The following is an 18,148-nucleotide window of genomic DNA, read 5'->3' on the forward strand; positions in this document are numbered from 1 at the left end:
TCGGTTGAATATTACTGCGAGCTATGACCTTCATCTCCGAACTCTTAGTTTTACCCGATTGATAAATCAATTTCCAGCAAGATTCGCTCATTTTGAGTTCTCTTCTGCATTGGATTACTGGAAAATACTAGAAAATACTATAAAAATATGCAGGGTGTTTCAGCTAGACAAGGTGTCTAAAATCAGTGTTACCGCGTATCTACTTATCGACCTGTGGCTGGAGTTGCTCCCTTTTCAGCGAGATCAATAGATTCCTCAAGAAAGCACTTATTGGCTAGTCCCAGAGTATATTGAGTGTGGAAACCAAAGCATTTCTGTATACATATAAATTACCAATCCATATATACAAACATACATACTTAATGGTTGAAAATCTAACATAACGCAAAGAGACGCTGTATTGAAGATATGTTTAGAGATTAGGCAAGTTATCGGTCCAAACATATTTATGAATCGCTCACGGAACGTAAAAGAGGCGACCACAACAACAACTGTTGAGAACTTGTATCACAGTTGTGTGTCGATCACTGCACGAATCTCCAATATTTGAAAATTAGATACGACACTGGGATGGGATGATGTAAACAGCCTAAATCTAAAATCTTCACATGGTTTTTTGGACTGTGACGTTAGCGATGGCTGATACGTTGGTGATACGTTATTATAGTGCGTACCCGGGCTGGGATAATGCATTCATATGTAAGTTGATTAACTATGTATATTTCATTAATTGCGATTTTGTAGGTTAGGCTTATTTTTTTCTTAAAACGCTGCTCAATATTTTGATTGATATCAATAGAAATGCTTCAAAAACTACAAATTATATGGGCATGGTCCGATCTTATAGATCGGAAAATTTGAGGATTATATATATAGTATATACAAATGTATATATCTTAACGTTCGCATTAGTAAGCGAGCAATAGACAAGAGAAATTAAATTACAAATTTAAAGCCATTTTCTGCCTGCCTAAGTCCTACATGGCTGTTCTACCTCTTCTTCGGAACAGTTACACCATTTCTTGATCATTCGAGGAAGTGAAGAACCTATCCTGTGCTGCCTTTGTGGCGTTTTGGCCACTTTTTGGCAACATAAATGAAACAAAGTGATTATGAAAAACTCTTTTTACTTTTATATTACAATGCATTTTTTTATTAAGAAAATTCGGATCAAAAAGACAGCATTTAATTGCCAGATTATATATATATATATTGTTAGAATATATTATGTATATATATTATATTTTACATTTTCTTTAATAAGAAGACTTAATGTCTGACAGTTTGCGTTTAGTGTGATTTAAGTCTTTCAACGTGAAAATTCATTGTATGAAAAGTTATGCCAATATGTTGGACTCTGGCCCACTTCTTCCCCCAGGGGGAAGGAGACATCACTCTGTCTACGGAAAATAGTTACGAGCATGCTGTAATATTTCATTCCGTTTCTAGTAATGTGAGATGACCCGGGAGGAGGACGATGAGCGGTGTGGTGCCATATGCTATCCGATTGTGAAGCCGTTTCTCCGGTACGCTGCCCTATGCCAGGGGAAGGATTCAACGATCAACGAACTCAATGACCAAAGCAGAGAGAAAGATGTTTGCATCGCCCAATTGGAAAGCCAGCTTGAACTCGACAGGTCAATGGAAATACAGACAATAGTTGATAATCTGGTGTCTACTATAAAGAAAAGCGACCAACTTCTGTCTTCATCGATCGTAAAGAAGGATAAGAAAATTGATGATCTAGTTGGAAAGGTACTGAGCCTAATAACAAATAAAATTCAATTGACAACACAGCTGATTGAATATCGGATTTCCAATCTTAAATCACAAAATAAAACTGTCAAAGTTCATTCGCGAACTTGAAATGGAAATTAAAGAAAAAAATTGATCAATTATAAACGAAGGTGCGCACAATAAATGGGAGGTCAGAAGGCTTCAATCATATGATCATCCTTATTGAAGAGGTTAAATTTTACAGGAGGGAGATTTGAAGAAAAAATTAGTTAATGATTTATATATGCCTCAATAATGTTGTTTGTTTACCATATGATGATTACTTAATCCATTAAAATTGCTGATCAAGAATATATATATACATTATGGGGTCTATATACAAATATACGATGAAGAAGTTCTCCCGGAGGATTCCGTTTCGAAACGTTAATTTGTAGTCGGCTCTCATTGCCGTTGACTCGTTTCAGGATTACAGTCCAGCCAGATCCAAAGGCACTTGATTGGCGGGGCACAAGGAGTGGGTTTATTCCGTGCAACCTTATATTGTGAAGTTTGCAAATTGGAGACAACTGTTAGCATTATAGATTGAATGTATTCTCTTCAATTGATCATCCATATGATTGATAACGTCTGATTTACCGTTTATAGAGCACTTCTTTATAACTGATACGATTTTTCTTTGATTTCCATTTCCAGTTCGCGAATGGACTTCACACTTTTACTCTTTTTTTATTTTACTCAAGATCTGTAATTTGATCTTCCATTAGCTTGGTTATAGAATTGTGTCTACCCATCGATTGGAACTTTTGTGTCATTGGGCTTAGACTCTTCCCAAGTACATAATTCATTTTCTTATCCTTATTTAGGATCGATGAAGCCAGAAGTTGCTTGCTTTTCTTCATAGTAGACACTAGATTATCATCTATTGTCTGTATTTCCATTGCCTCCGAGCTTCGATGTAAACATCTTTCTCTCGGATTTGGTCCTTGAGTTCGTTGATCGTTGAATCCTTCCCCTTGCATATGGCATCGTACCGGCGTAATGGCTTAACCATCGGACAGCAAATGGCGCCACAACGCTCTTCCTCCTCTTCCGTGGTCAGCTCACATTAAGTACTAGAAACAGAACAATTAGAACAACTAATTAGATTGTTTCAATTCTAATTTCTCAATGCACTGAAGTCTTACGGCATGCTAGTAACTATTTTCAGTATAAAGAGTGATGTCTCCATCATCCTGGAGGAAGAAGAGAGCCCGACCACAATTCCGATCACCATTAATTCAATGACTTTTCCGTTGAAAGACTTAAATCAGACTAAATGCAAAATGAAACACTTGGCTTTCATATCAATTAAATTGTGAAATAAGTAGGTGTATATGTACATGTATAGTATATAATATGCATATATATCTCTCTGGCATATTGTTTTCGAGATAACAAGTTAGCAAATCATATAAATACATATGATGTGTGTGTGCTCGTATACTTATGATCTTATATGCACATATATGTATGGACTATGTATGTCCAGATTGTGCTTAAGCTTAATATTTATACACTTATAATAAGTGTAAAAATTCATTGCGATGCCCTTCACCCTCCGTACGTAAAGTAAATACATGCAATTGCCAACGCATGCTCGTATCAGCGACATCTTGAATCTTTATATTATTTAAATATTATTTTGTTTGTTTTATTAGTCATTGTCTAACATCTCAGTCCCTATTTTGAAATTGTCAAAATGAGCGTAGCGTAGCTATGTTTAACGCAATTTAATTGAATTTAAATGCTTATATTAATGGTTATAGGCAGATCAACAAGGCCTTCAGGCTGATCGTATTTACGAGTACTATTGTGCCAAAAGATCGGAGAAGTCTTGAAGAAAAGCGTGGAGATAATCAAGCACCAATAAATAGAATAGTCGACTTGAGTTTTAAGCTAACTGGTCATTCTTTTCCCTGCTTACTCGTGTTTGGAGCCATAAAGTCTTGAGGCTGGCCCAGGGTCATGGATTTACTCCGGATCGAGGAAAAAGTTACCTGGCAGGTTCTTCCATAGACTTCCATATTGTGCGGTCCAATTGTGACTAATGTTATCATTATCACTTCTAATCCATTATAATCTCGCAATCCTAGAAAAATACTCTGATAACTCTTGAATCATTTAATTAGGAAGGTATAAAGATACAAAAGTATACTGAGTATGCCCTAGTATACAACAAAAGGATGCAACAAGATCAAAAAATAAGTTATGCAGATTTTGGGACGGGGTCCTCCGACTCCGGTTCTAGCTCAAAGATAGTGCGTTCAATGTGGGAAACTCTTTTGGAGCGCTTATAAGCGACGTAGTCTATTGATTCGGTAAATTCTATTATGGCTTTCCGAAGCTCTCCATCCTCTTCGATGTATTTGACGAATTGCTCGGGACTTTTATGATCATATTTTATAACGTGCTGGGGAGGTTTCTCGCTAGACCGAAGATCTTCTACCTCCGACAGCTTGGAGGTACGTTTCTTCAGTTTTATTTCCTCCTCGCGCTGTTCCAGGAGCTTGCCGCGTGAGATCTCCCGCTCGAAAAGCTGTGGAAAGAAAGTGAGAATAAAAATCGTTTGAGTATATGATAATTGTAGCATAATTAACCGCCGCCATGAGAGCCTTTTCCTTTGCGGTGGCTGTCCTCATGCCATCCTCGATTAGGAGAATCACTACGTCCCCGCCAGCCAGGCTTACGGTAAGCAGGTGTCCATGTGGGTGGAACGACACGTGTGTAATGCTCTGCTTAAACTTAACCGTCGCAATGGGTATGCGATGGCTCATCAGCAGGTCCCAAAAGTCCAGAGTTCCGCTCTCGTCGCCGATAACGAACAGCGAGCAACGGCCCGTACTCCAGGCCCCGCAGGTCAGCTGATTTCGCTTGTAGAAGTATAGGGTGCTGGGACAGTTCTTGATCTCCTCGGACCAGATGCGCCATCGCCAGTCGGCCACGAGCAGAAAGTTCTTCACGAAGAACGGATTGCGCACGATGCTGCGAATTGGGCCGGCAAAGAGCTGGAAGTGACTGTGGATTGTCTCCGACGGAGTCGCGCCCTTGCGGTTGCCCAAAAAAACGCACCCCATGTCGCTGCCCATGACATAGCGCACTGGTATGGTGTACTCAAACTCCAAGACAGTGACCCCGTGCGAATCCGCCCGCTTCTGGATGTCCTTGGGGTATGGCTCGAGCAGCAGATCTTGTAGGGACATCTTCATGTCTCGCGTATCCCAGTATTTGATAGAGCCATCCAGCGAGCCCGAGTAGAACTCCGTGTTGGACTTGGAGTGCACCCAACACAGCGCCGAGGTAACCTCCCTGTGTGCCGCCTCCAGCGGACACATGGCCTTCGCCTGGCCGAGCTCTGAGGTATTCCAGAGGCACACCTTGCCCGAATGCAGGCCTCCGACCATGAAGTTCTCGTCCTTGGGGCACAACTTGGCCAGTGCAACAATCTCGTTGGTGTCATAGTAGGCAACTGGTCGAATCGGATCGTTGATATCCCAGAGATATAAAGCGTTCTCGTTACCCCATTCAGGAAATTCTGTTGCTTGATTGCTCGGATTTGATGGACGGTTGTTAAATGTGGTCAAGAACTGCTTGGGATTGTTGGGCATCCAGTCGCACATTGACAGGTGTCTTTGAGGAAACCACAAGTCGTGGAACATGTTATTAGCTCTGGTCGTTATCTTCATTCTAATGCCACTGCCCAGGTCCTCGTCCAGATCAGCGAAGAATTCTTTATATATGTTTATGGCGTTGTTCTGTGAGCTCATCGTCATACAATCACGCAACAAATGGGCCACCTCGACGCCCCAGGCGTCGTCACGCTCCACCTTCTTGCGGTATCGCATCGTGGACTCCTCGTCCATTATATTCACCTCCTTCACATTCCATCCGCCTTCGTAGTGGTACATGCCGTGCTGGTCCAACGTCACGTTCTCTGTTACCACAGTGCTCAAGGCCATCTGCTTGCTCCTTTGTGAGTTATTATCTCGTGGGTTTCGCAGAACGTACTGCATCCGGTGACGTCCACTTGGGTGAACGGCCAGCAGCAGCTCGTTGCGATCCGAAAACAAGCACTGGCGTCCAAAACGCTTGCGCTCCCGCGAAAATATGAACTGATTTCCTAATATTCCCATCATGGTTGGTCCTTTTACAATTCTTGCTGTTGTACTTTACAAAAAATATATAAATTGTAGTTGCTTCACAACGACAAGGCACTGATCTGATTGATATTGATGTGAATTGTGGGCTTTGGAAATTTAAATTTAAGTTTGGCGCCAAGTTACTGTGTTTGAGCACTCGACGCGTTAGTAAATTACTGCAACGAGGGATGAAGGACAAAGTGATTTGTTAAAACCGTATATACACGGTATTTTAAAAGATATATTAAAGAAAAAGGTATATTTTATTCATAAGTCCGCGGTCACACTGCAAATCGTGTTTACATTTAAATTTTAGTGCGCATTTAAAAGTTTTTAAATGCCACAGGTCTGGTCAATTTCAATATGGTGTGTTTGTGTTGTAAACAGAATTGGTTAGAGAATTAAAGTACGTTTCTTTCAGACATGGATCTGCAACAGTTTCTTTCCTTGGAGCGCAAGCAACTGGAGAAGGACCGAGAGCGTCTTTCCACGGCACAAAAATGCCCCGCCGCGCTGCTAATGCAAAAGAGCGACTACATGCCAGTGCAATGTCAGCGCAGGGCCAAGGAGTCCAATGAACTCCTGTCGGAAACGTCTTCCCTAGCAACCGGCAACCAAAACTTAAGCGAACAACTTCACTTGGACTTGAGCCGCCTGGGTGGGCCTGATGGGGTGTCCGAGGGGAATGCCAGCCCATCCAAATCGACTAAGGAATTCGCAAACCAGCGTCAGCTGCTCGTTGGAAGCGCCCGTCAATACAAATCGCCAGATGTGTCGTCGCGACGCAATTTGGAAAGCGGGCGACCGCTAAGTGAGAATCGCTTGCCAATCCGACGAACGGTGAGTGGGGAGGCCACAATTGGGAAATTGACGAGCACGACGTGCTCCAGAATGTGTGTTGCGCTTCAGTGGCTCATCGCCAATTATCTGGCGCACATTGCCATAAATGTGCGAAATTCGTTTCTTTACGCCTCGTTGAGCTGCTGGAAGAAATGTGAAAACCGAAGCTCTGCCAGATATCTTTCGTAATCCTCATTCGAGTATCAGTTGCATACAAGATTTTATAGTGTTCTATCTTTTGTTCTGTGTTCACCTTGGTGAGTCTTTTAAGACCATGTCAGTCTGCTTACTGTAAAGGCATACGGCTAAAACGGCTTAAGATTATTTGAATTTGTAATTCTTGATTCAAGGCTGTAGTTAATAAGATTGGATATTTTCATTGACTAAGCCAAGTTTTACTTTTCCTCGCATATGTATGAAATGATTAAGTAATTACCAATTTAAATAAGTTAACGCTTAAGTCATAAAATATCTTTTCGTTTTCAAAACAAATTAACTAGCGTTGTTGTATAAAACGTTGTACACTTTGCTGTCAGTCTGTTGATAGATTTAGCGTTTTTGTAGACTTGTTGTTTGCCGCCAGCTTTCCACCTTTCCACACATTCACTTTTCAATTTCCATATGCATTATTTATTGGGGGATTGACGAGCTGGCTGGCAAATCGTTGCCTGTCCAGGTCCGCATCCTACCCTCTAAGTTGAGGGGACTGTCTGGACGCCTGCCTCCAGGCCCTGGGCATGTGAGTATAGCGAAATTAGTTGGGCATTTTAATTATTCAGCATTTAGTTCTTTGGACTTTTCCGTGCTTTGTTGCGTTTTCGGCGTGGCCCCGTTTCCTTCCGCTATCAATGTTGCATGCCCCATTGTTGTTGGTTCTGCTAGCGCTGTTAGCTCGCCCCTTCCGTGCTCCAGTTACCATTTTGGCTCTGCTGTGGACGAGCCATTCGTTTAATGAATTTGCTGGCACCGCTCTCAGTTGTAATTTGAAGCTCGTTTGTTGCGTTTGCTTCTGTTTGGCCTGAACTTGAAATTGCTCTCCATACATTATATTTGTATATATAAATGAGGTATACATACACGTGGTGAGGGGCCTGCCGCTTGCCCCTGATTACCGGCAAATCAAAACCATCGAACGGAACCGAATGAGTGGGCCCTCTAATTGACTTAATTTGGCCATGCCGCGAGTTAACCCAAAAATCAAAGTGACGCAAAACAAACAATGAAAAATTTAACGTTTTCTAAATATATGCTTACTAACGGCTCGGAAAACTAAAACGTAAAAATATGAAATCGCATGACGGCTATAAACGTGTCAGTGGTCCCCTGAAATAACCCGAAATATCTAACATGAACAAGAGTTTTGTTTAGCATTGCAAGAAAGATGGGATTGTATCCCAAGTTATCGGATATCCAAAGGGATTAGGGCCTTGCCTTAATGTAATTCTCTGCTCGATATTCCCTTTGTTGTTCCCACCAGAACACTCTGTACCCTCTCTTCTTTCTGTTGTTCTTTCTTATTTTTCTTTTAGCGAGTGATTTAAAATTTGATTAAAAATTAGGAGCGCCTAGTCATGCAATATTGTTGACAAAGTGCCCAGGTGGCCCGAAGTGGCTTTTTGTTCTGCCGACTCACTTCCTCGTAGAGGACACATGTGTAGGACAGGACACGCCCAACTGTCAGCGCCGCCTTATGGCGCCTCTCATTAATTGGTAATGATAATGGATATTGGAGGTGGAACAAAGGTTCGGCTCAGAGAGGAGCTCAAACGAATGCATTGGCTGCACTGAATAATTATTTCTGCTTCGTGTATGCATACTTTATTGTATATTTAATGCCACTGCCACGTGCTTGCAAGTTCTATCAGTTCTATTATATCTCTGATCCAAAGCCACAAACAGTTTCATCCGATTGGCCCTTTGGGCCGTCACCCACACAGATCTAGTCGTTTGTGATGTTATCACACTGACTAATTTAAGCTTAGGGACAGAACCAGTTGAACAAACTTCTGATATACATAAATGCGGTTGAACTGAGATTCCCACCTCTAATATCGACCTACATACATACACAGGGGTGTATGTACTGTGAACGAAAGTCATGACCTGGACAAGGTTGTCAACAGACAGGGTTTAATTAAGCCACCCTTCGAGTGTAGGATAGCCTGAGGTCACTCCATTACGACTGAAAAACCTTTAAAAAAAAGGCATGCACTCTTCGAATAGGGATGAAAGTCAATTTAAATTCCATCGTCCGTCCTTGAACTTACGCTCTTTCACTACTGCGTGGCGACAGATGATTCCATTCCAGTTGAGGTTCATTAGTTTTCGCACTTTTCGTACACCCACTGGCAGAAGCTGGCACTTAGTTAACCCAATTTCCAACCGGCACGCAACCGGACCCAATGAATGGGCGTAGTAAACAGACCATGGAAGTACAAGGGACTGCAGTGGAGTACGTCAATGTGGGAAAGGTCCTAATGAGAGTCTCAAACCGATAGTACTTTTCGCTGAAGTAGCCGTTTCTTGATTACATGTGAAATATAATGTGGAATCGAGTGAGTCTCTCAATGTGCCTATGCACCCCACTGTAGCGCCTCCTCCAGATTGCCTGCCCCAGACTTGCCACCTCTTGGCCCCCGCCTGAGATGAACTGCGTGACCCAAACTAGCTCTAGACGGGCCACCCCGTTCCACCCGTCGGATTTGAAGTCTTCATTTTGATAGTTTCCTTGACCTAAATTATAGGCTTATATTATGTATGTTTCTTCCTTAGTTGCGGCACTGAATGTCCCACTCTGAGTAAGCCTCTCATTTGCAAATGGCTCTTAATTATGCTTAGCTCTTCTCTCCGCCATTGAAATGATGAAAACGTTAAGGGGAGCTTTAATTAAGTGGCCATCATCCGGGCTAATAGAGAGTGAAGCGTACTGCATGCAGCCAATAAGCAGAAGTGGAGCCCAGAAGAGCCAGAGCAGGCTGAAACAGCTGGGCCTGGTTGATAAAGTGCCATTGGCTGAGACACTCTCAGAGAGCGCCTCCAGTCGTGCTACGAACGAACCCTTCGTCTGGTTTCTGATGATTCTTCCTTAACGTTTCCAATGAGGAATATGGGGCTCACCTGTCACACTTTTTAAAAGTGCTTTAGGTCTGCTTCAATCTTACTAATAAATTATTTGAATAATACCAATGTAGTGGTTTAGTAATATTATTTATCTCTTGGCAAACTGTTGACACAATCATCTGAAGGGTAGAAGAGTTATTGATCAAGACTTTATTTACTTTCACACCTCTCTTCGGTTTTACTGGGGATTTCTCCATTCGAATCCCTGGCCATTGATTGGTCTGGGTCTGGTCTCTGGATTGTATATAATTTTGTTGATGCCATCGGTGCACGCGATTTGCGACGTCGACGGCATAAAAATTATGTGCAAAATGGCAGTAGGCTTTGTGGAGTGTTCGCTAGAGCAGCTCCGGACCCTGCTCCTGCTCTTGCTCCTGCTGAAAGTGCTGCTGACCCCAAAAGCAGAGGGAACACGGAGCTAGAATAATTTGCTGGCTTTGCTGGCCCTAGCGGCCATACGAAAATGTACACAAGCTTCTTGCTGGTGGTTAGTGTCGCCGAAGGAAACGTAGAAAATTAGAAAAAGAAATCGCGCGACAAGAGCTATATAATAAATATATACATACATACATACATATATATATAGAGTCGTGTAAAGGCCGCCCACTCACATTAGTTTTCTCTTTTCCGTGCAGGATGATATGGAGCAATGGGTTACGGACACATTTTATTCGTATTTCCCCGGCTTTAACAATGAAAATCAGAAACGGCAAACTTATTTGCGTGAGCGACAGCGCGAGAACCAGCAGAACTTTCTCAAGCACCAGGTGAGAGATTGCCGTAAAAATATTCCGATTATGTGCGGAATGCCTTGTTATGGTAATCAGTGTGAAATTTACGAGCTGGCGCCTAATGTTTGAACCCTTGCAGATGCTTCATCCGCCGGTCACAAAGCATCAGCGACCGGGACAAGTGAGGAAGCCATCGCAACCGTCACCAGCGCCAGCGCCAGCTCCAGCTTTGGCCTCCACACTGGCGCGATCCAGCCAATCCAGCACAAGCACCTCGAATCACAGCACCACGGACAAGACTGATTTAGAGTTAATTGTAAATAGTAACCCGAACTATGTGCCGCCCAAAGTCCGCTCGACCACCACACGTAACAAGCTGCTGCAGGACCTGGGCCATGTGGAGCTGTCGAATATTGTGACGGGCGACGGGATTATGGAGCGTAATCTGCGTAGTGCCGAGCTGGAGACGGCCCGCAAAAAGGATTATCAACGCGATCTTATGCTACAGATTGAGGAGAAGCGCCGCTCCATAGAGTTGCTCAGGGAGAAGGAGCGTCGACAGGAGGAGGCACTCACCAGGTGGGTTTTTATGGAGTATTTCCTCTTGGTGAAACCGAAATCTGTATCCGAAATGTTTACTCCTTTTTGTCCTTAACAGACGACTGGAGACCCAACTAAAAACCATTAAGCTAGAAGAGCAATTGGAAAAGGAGCGCGTGCGAAATGAAAAGGTAAAACCTGATTTGATATTAGTTTTATTTGTTTAATGGTGTAGTTAGTTGTGCCTTCCTTGCAAAGTGGGGCTATAGGATACTAGTAGATAGCGGAACACGGGATTGGAGTGGCCCAAACATTCTCTAGTTATGGCTGCCATTTATTTATTGAACCAAAAACTATTAATACACCTTTGGGTTGGGGTGAACGCAACGTAATATGGAGCCTTGAGTGTATTTATACAGCTAGATTTTGATGGCGTTTCCGAATATCCGATTAAATTTAATAGCCTCTGATTGGCACTACCATTAGATTTACGATCTGAGGCCTGAGAATACATAAGCCGTTCGACAGGTAAAATGAATTGTAATTGATTTGAGTTAGCCGAGCAATATTATCGCACCTAATGGCAGTTTACTGCACTTTACTTTCGACTCGACCAATCCGCTCTATATTTATTTCCGTTTATTGTGCTGTCAGGCTCGCATTGACTCGGAACATAACCGCTTGATGCGCGACCAGTTGCTGGCCAAGCTGGAGCAGGACGCACAGCTGCTGCTGGTCAAGGAGAGCAACAACCTGGCCGAAACACCGAGATCGCATCGGAGTAAAAACATCCACAACAGCGCAAATAATATTAGCACCGAAGCCACCGCCAACAAGGTGTATAAATACTTTAGTAACTCTGCACACCACGAGTACAGACGTGGCCAGCCGCTGCCGCCGGCCGTTGAGCTGGACTTTGAGCTGCCGCAAATGGCCAAGATCGAACGAGAGTGCTTCCATCTGTGCGAGAAGATATGCCCGCTGTGCGATGAGCCCCTGAAGAGCTACGAGAGCTGCTGTCTGCGGTGCCAGCGAAAGCTGGCAGTGAAACTGAAGCAGACGGAAAACGGCAACGAAAAGCAGCCCCAGGATCAAATTGGAGAGGAGGAAGAGGAATCGCCGCGTGATCCAGACGGCGACCCCCTTCACAACTGCGAGAGCAGCTATGCCCTGGTCTGCCACAAGTGCGAGCGCTTATACGCCATGTGCAGCCAGTGCCTGGCCAAGAGCGATGTGTGTCGAGCGTGCCAGCGAGAGCGGAATGTCTGCATGAACTGTCGCCGCAACTTGTGTTCGTTTTGCCTCGAGGAGGTTGCCTGCGGCCGCAACACGGAACGGACACATATCAATGAGACGGATGCTGACCGGCAACCACATTCGGACAACGCCTTTCGAGTACTGGATCTGAATTATGCAGTTCCAGCAGCTAAGGAGTCAACGGCCAGCAACCTGATGCAATCCGACGCATCGCCTCCCTACTCCATCAACATTGCACGTAACTCCGTGTTCCATTCCGACTACAAGTCGACGCCTGTCAAGCCATCCTTTGTGGAGGAGCTGCCGACGTTTTCGGGGAGTGCTAACGCTAGCCTTGAGATTGACAGCGCTGACGAGCAGGCCATGGAGAGGGTTCGGAGACAAACGGACAAGCGCTTATCGCGCTATCTCCAAAACTACGGAGATCTGGCTTCCAAGCAGCAAAAGAAGCTCATCAAGAAGGAGCAGGAGCAGTTGCAGTTGCACCGCAGCAAGAGTGAATCCCGTCATCGTGGAACTCAAACGATGCCCCAATCTTTCGCCAGACGCGATGTGGTCCTGAGAGAGGCCCCTGGGCATAATCTATCGATGCCGCTGCTGCGTGAAATGCCCAAAATGACGCGCAAAGAGACGGGCGCCACATTGCCCGTGAATGGACAGCGGGGCATCGACAGTCTCAAAAAGCGCTGGGAGGTATGTTTAATGAAATTTGAGCTATCGAATGGCTCGGGAAGGAAAAGAAAAGAAAATTCTTATTTGTATTCCTCAGGTTCCTGCCGTGCAAAAGTTCTCCGTTTCCAACTCATCGCCCAAAATCCTCACTCAGGTGGGAGCCATCCGCAAACAGTTACAGGCTGCCCGGTTCTTGGACGATGTTGTCGAACCTGAAGATTATTGAGGGATAGATAACAGCATTCGTGCACAAGCCCTGCAAGAGATATCTTCGATTAGATTTCCACACGTTATTTATCAGAGTAAAACGAATTTAATACCCTTCGAACTCTTCACGTTTTGCGACATTTGCCATTATCATTTCAATTCATATATATTATGTAGTAATAGACCTTTAGTAGGCTGTTTCCAAGTGCTTCGGCTGCTTCAGGCAGCAAATTAATTACGTAGGCCATTTTTTTGTTTCTTTTATACAAATACTTATTAATCACTGATGTGGTAACTAGAAAGATGCAATTAAAGAAAAACTTATAGTGAATAAACATATTTTGAATAACTTTTAAAATAATTATCATCTCCGTGCAAAGTGCCTTATAAATGGTCTGATTTTCAGCGTTTGGATATATCGTATATCGTATTAGATACTTTTTAATTTTCTTTTCCATCAATCGAATATTTTGACTTTATTGTATAGTTTTCTATATTTTTTCAATTGAGTTCTATTGACGTCAATACGTACATCTTGCGTTATCTTGTCGTTACTTATAATAATTTATATGTTATTTACCAACGATTTTATCAGGCAGTTCATTGACACATCGTATGTTCATATTATTCGGATTTCTTAGCCACAGTTTTCAGGCATTCAGTCTTCGGAAGCGATTAATTTATCAAGAAATTAAACATTTCCTTGCAGAATATCGATGAATGAAGATAGTATTAGACGATATCCATACCTCTCTCACTCTCTCTTCTCCACGGTATGCTAATATCGACTATGCTATTGCTGCTGATCAATAATATACGATGGTTTCGGAAACGTTAGGACCCACAGCTGCTTTGAATTTACACCATAATTAGGTTCCCAGACCAGAAGCTCAGGGAACCAGAGTTTCGAGTGTAAGCAACCTATATAAACAAAGATTATTCATCGAAACTGCTTCTGTAAATGTGTGTTTGCTTCTGACTTCGATCGGATTGCATTACAACACCCAGAATTTGCTTGACCAGACGGAGGAGTGCGGTAGTGGCGATGTGATACGAGCCGTGGGACTGGCCTATAAAGAGAACAGACTTGTGGGGTATGCCTTCAGTCGTTTCGGGATAGAGGCAAAGATAATTCTACATTTGTTTTATGCACCGCATATTGTACTACTTGGAGCTCTGCTTGCTGATACAGATGCTCGGGTTTTCGTTGAAGCCGGCGCATGGTTGGCCATGGGCAATTGAGGATGACTTTGTGGACATGGAGTGTAGACACTGTCGTGAAAATCTAAATTATCGGGACATTGTGATTCTTCTAAGAACAGAAGATGAAGAAAAAGCTCCCCTCTATCCGTATATTCTGTGTATTTGGCTCTGTTTTGGGCTCCTATTGATCCTTCGCCTCTGCCGTCAACGCAAATATTATAAATTATTGTGTTTGTTGTAATACATTTGGAACGGCAAAGAGCTGATTCAAAAAGAAATGTGATTTTTACACCAGTACCCAAAGAGTGTAGGTGGTTCTGGGGTATAATCTGTGGGCATCCAATATCCTTATGCTTATCCTTTTACTCTTTGAGCGCCGCGGCGCGCCGGTTATATAAATGAATCAAAAGTTTATGTTGCATAATAAATATTTTTTTATTGTTGTCATTTTCTACTTTTGGATGCTCATAATCTCCGCCCCTCACCACTGGAGGGGTTGGGGTGCGTAGACAGGGGCGTACTGCGAGTAGGCGCCGGCGGATCCGTAGCTGGGCGCCGGAGCACTGCATGGGACTGGAGCCAGGTTGGGCTGGCAGCTGAACAGGTAGTTCTTCGGGCAAGGTGGGGCCGGAATGGAAACCGGAGCGGGGGCCGCGTAGGCAGGAGCAGCGGGTGCGGCCGCGTACGCCGGAGCTGCGGGGGCAGAGTAGGATGGAGCTGCAGGGGCCGAGTAGGATGGAGCTGCTGCCGGCTTCTCATATCCACCGCCGTAGGCTGAGCCCACGGTCTGCCTCTTCTCGGCGGCAACGGATGTGGCCAGCAGGCAAATGGTGGCGATAATAGCGACGAACTTCATTTCGATTAGACTTTCGACTGTGTTTGACTTCTTAGACTGGCTGGAAGCGGACTGCGATGTTCTTCGGCTGGCCCCGACTGCTTTATATACTGGATAACTTCACTTAACTGGCTGTAGCTCGCGGAAAATGCCGAGTCAACCGCAATACCCAATGACCCCTTCCACTCTGCCAGAGTCTACATTTTGCACCGCCAACAAAAAGCGACAATTAGAAATATTTCCTCCACTTTTTTATGGGCCACCAAGCTTGTCGAGTAAACAATCTTTCAATACTTTTCGAATGCTAAATTTGCGAAATGAAATTAATGAACAATTCCCAAAAGAGAATGATAAACAGCTGATGGCAAGAATAGCAGCTTTTAAAATTTCGTTTGGTGTAGAAACAGATTTGGATTTGTGTATCTGCTAATAGAATGTTTGAAATTCTAGAGCAACCACTGGGCTGCCGCTGTCGTCCCAGGCAACTGCCTCCAGCGGAGGCTGGAACTATATTCGAGTGAATAATCTGCCCTACTGTTGCTACTAGGATAAGGGCTACACCTCGCAGTACCAAGCGGCTCTGAATCGAAAAACAGGGCAACCAAATCTATCGGTACCACTGGAGTATAACGTACCATTCAACATCGACCAAAGACCATCCGATTCGTGTCATGTTCGGAGTGTTTCGTTTCTCTGCTTTTATTTCCACGCTTCAAAGTCCCGAAATGGGCCATGGTCTTCCAAGTGGAGCAGCAAGTGTCAGTTAACTCTTCGACGAGGCCTCGTTTTGGCCATGTTCTGCAATCGCACAAGGGTTTGGCGGTGGTCTCTGCCTTTCTCAATGTGAGAGCCCATGTATAAGAGAGCCTGTGGTGGAAAGCTGCTGTTCTGTGGTGAAAGCTATGCGTGGGAAATTTAAAGGAACTTTACTAATATTTTTTGGTTCTATATGCAGATTTATAAAATTTATTTTAAAAACATAATAGGGTTTCGAATAAGTTTAAAATAATTCAGTGTCGGATTGTATAGACTTTAAGTGAATTCTTTTCTTTCGAGTAACATATCTTCGGAATCATTCCAGTCCCTTTATAAAGTATACAAAGTTCTGGACTGCCTTCGGCTCACTTTCATTCGGACTTAGAGCCGGGGTTGACGTCTCCTCTCCCACCAGGTGCAGCTGATGGTTGCTCTTTGTGGGCCTGAAGTCGGTTTCACTTCGGACTTCATTATCTAGCTTTTGATTTGTTTCCCTCTGCTCGTCGTCCAACACGTCCCGGTACACTTGCAGGAGTTTTCGTTCCTCGGAATGGTCCAGCCAATCCAGCAGTTCGCCAATGGTCCTGTCATGCTTGTGTGCCTCTTGGTCGTCGAAGGGCGGCTGCTTCCGGGTGGCGAACTGGGCGCGATACCCCGTCTGGTTCTTCGTGGGCGTAAGACTGACGCGATACCAATGCTGATCCTTAGGATCCTGACCGAGCAGGGCGTACTCGAATTCCGGTGGCGACGGGGTGCTCTCAGTATCCAGACCCAACTGATTGGTCGTAGGGGCCGCACTGCAGTTCAGGCTGGCTGGTTTTGTTGGGCTTTGTCTGTTGGTATATTGAGTTTTGGGCTGCAATTATTGTTGAATTGAAAAGAACATACCCCAATTTATTGTATCTGGCTACGTCGGCGGGCAACGCGTTCCCCCCGCTGGCCATCAGACAGAGGAGAAAGATTCCCAGGTTTGGTTTGTTCCACATCTCAACAGATTTCGCTGAATGAAGCTAGTGTTCGAGTGCACCTGGTTATATACGATTTTTTCTACTTTTTATCTTTTGAATTTTCTCTGTAGAATGGGCTTCGTGTTCAGCGTAGCAACCGACATGTAAATGAAGCCAAAATCTTTTCGATTCCAAAAAACTGAACTTCTCAGATATCTATCGCTCGCGATCTATCGTCACGTCTTGGGTGTGGGTTACAGTCTCAGTTATAACAATAGCTCTAAGGTGCACTATACAATAATATAGTTTATATGCCGACTGTAGGATACCCACTACCGAAGCTGACAAGAAAATCCACTAGTTGCATTCCCTTCGTGAGCATAGATACTCATTTAAAGTGTTTCCGGCACTGGTTTGTATTTAATGCAGACAGAATTTAGTGGAATCAAAAGCCAGGAATTCGAAAGCTGTTACGATGTCTGGGCTTTGGAACTTTGGATCAGCTACAGCGGTAAAATATATGAAATTATGAAAGTAGTAAGCCTTATAGGCATTTATTCATCTTAAATATTCCTAGATAATGATGAGACTCAAAGGCCTACAAGACCATCGACAAATATTCAAATAAATATTTATTCTAACTTTTAGCCCGCTACAGAACAATGCAGATCTGCCGGAATACCTAGGTATTGTACATTATTTTCAATTCGATTTAATTCGAAGCTCAATCTTTGCATATTTTAGTTGCGTTTGGTTTATTTTCTAGCCAATGGACTTGTGGCCTCTTGAATTTGTTTGGGGAAATGCCACTTACCAAAGTCACTTCCTGTCTGCTTTCTCTCGCTTTACCTGCCTCTTTTGCTCTCTCTCTCTCGCTCTCTTGCTCTGTGCCTGCCGTGGCTCTCCCACTAGCTTATGACAGCATTGCCAGCAGCGAGAAAAGCTATTATCAGTGAAATTGGCGACCTTTCTAATGTGGGTAAACTCTGAAGGATGTTAATCAACAAAACTACTTTCACTTTGGCACTGACCCGCTCTTTCACTGGGCCTGCGCTCTCGGCGGCAGCGCACATTCCGTCTCTCGGCAGCAGCTGGAGCAGCACAGCTGTTGTGGGGCCTTTGCCG

General features: G+C 43.9%; 4 protein-coding genes across 8 annotated transcripts; 1 reads left to right on the top strand and 3 right to left on the bottom strand.

Moving 5' to 3' along the window:
- Positions 1-268: 268 nt before the first annotated feature.
- On the top strand, positions 269-13,617 carry LOC108163585. Of its 4 annotated transcripts, XM_017298958.2 has the most exons (7): positions 6,177-6,281; positions 6,337-6,755; positions 10,511-10,642; positions 10,746-11,185; positions 11,265-11,337; positions 11,801-13,096; positions 13,173-13,301. In XM_017298958.2, the coding sequence occupies exons 2-7, from the start codon at positions 6,339-6,341 to the stop codon at positions 13,299-13,301; spliced, it is 2,487 nt and encodes an 828-aa protein (XP_017154447.1). In that variant the 5' UTR covers positions 6,177-6,281; positions 6,337-6,338. The 4 variants fall into 4 exon arrangements, with proteins under 4 accessions (XP_033248868.1, XP_017154447.1, XP_017154448.1 ...); XM_033392977.1 differs by lacking the exons at positions 6,177-6,281; positions 6,337-6,755 and adding an exon at positions 269-699; XM_017298959.2 differs by lacking the exon at positions 6,177-6,281 and having other exon boundaries at positions 13,173-13,617.
- On the bottom strand, positions 3,886-6,012 carry LOC108164258 (dynein intermediate chain 3, ciliary). 2 transcript variants are annotated; one of them, XM_033392978.1, is made up of 2 exons: positions 4,467-6,012; positions 3,886-4,315 (listed from the first exon to the last, which is right to left on the bottom strand). In XM_033392978.1, exons 1-2 carry the CDS (start codon positions 5,910-5,912, stop codon positions 3,986-3,988), a joined length of 1,776 nt encoding a protein of 591 aa, XP_033248869.1. In that variant the 5' UTR covers positions 5,913-6,012; the 3' UTR covers positions 3,886-3,985. The 2 variants fall into 2 exon arrangements, with proteins under 2 accessions (XP_033248869.1, XP_017155387.1); XM_017299898.2 differs by having other exon boundaries at positions 4,377-6,011.
- Positions 13,618-14,895: 1,278 nt separating the features above from the next.
- Positions 14,896-15,404, bottom strand: LOC108161475 (vitelline membrane protein Vm34Ca). The gene has a single exon (XM_017295743.2). It carries the CDS (start codon positions 15,339-15,341, stop codon positions 14,967-14,969), a length of 375 nt encoding a protein of 124 aa, XP_017151232.1. The 5' UTR covers positions 15,342-15,404; the 3' UTR covers positions 14,896-14,966.
- An 839-nt stretch (positions 15,405-16,243) lies between these two features.
- Positions 16,244-17,086, bottom strand: LOC108161601. Its single transcript, XM_017295889.2, has 2 exons — positions 16,965-17,086; positions 16,244-16,909 (listed from the first exon to the last, which is right to left on the bottom strand). The coding sequence occupies exons 1-2, from the start codon at positions 17,060-17,062 to the stop codon at positions 16,393-16,395; spliced, it is 615 nt and encodes a 204-aa protein (XP_017151378.1). The 5' UTR covers positions 17,063-17,086; the 3' UTR covers positions 16,244-16,392.
- Between the last annotated feature and the right edge of the window lie 1,062 nt (positions 17,087-18,148).

The sequence above is a fragment of the Drosophila miranda genome, chromosome 4 (assembly GCF_003369915.1).
Source record: "Drosophila miranda strain MSH22 chromosome 4, D.miranda_PacBio2.1, whole genome shotgun sequence".
NCBI classification, from domain to species: Eukaryota; Metazoa; Arthropoda; class Insecta; order Diptera; family Drosophilidae; genus Drosophila; species Drosophila miranda.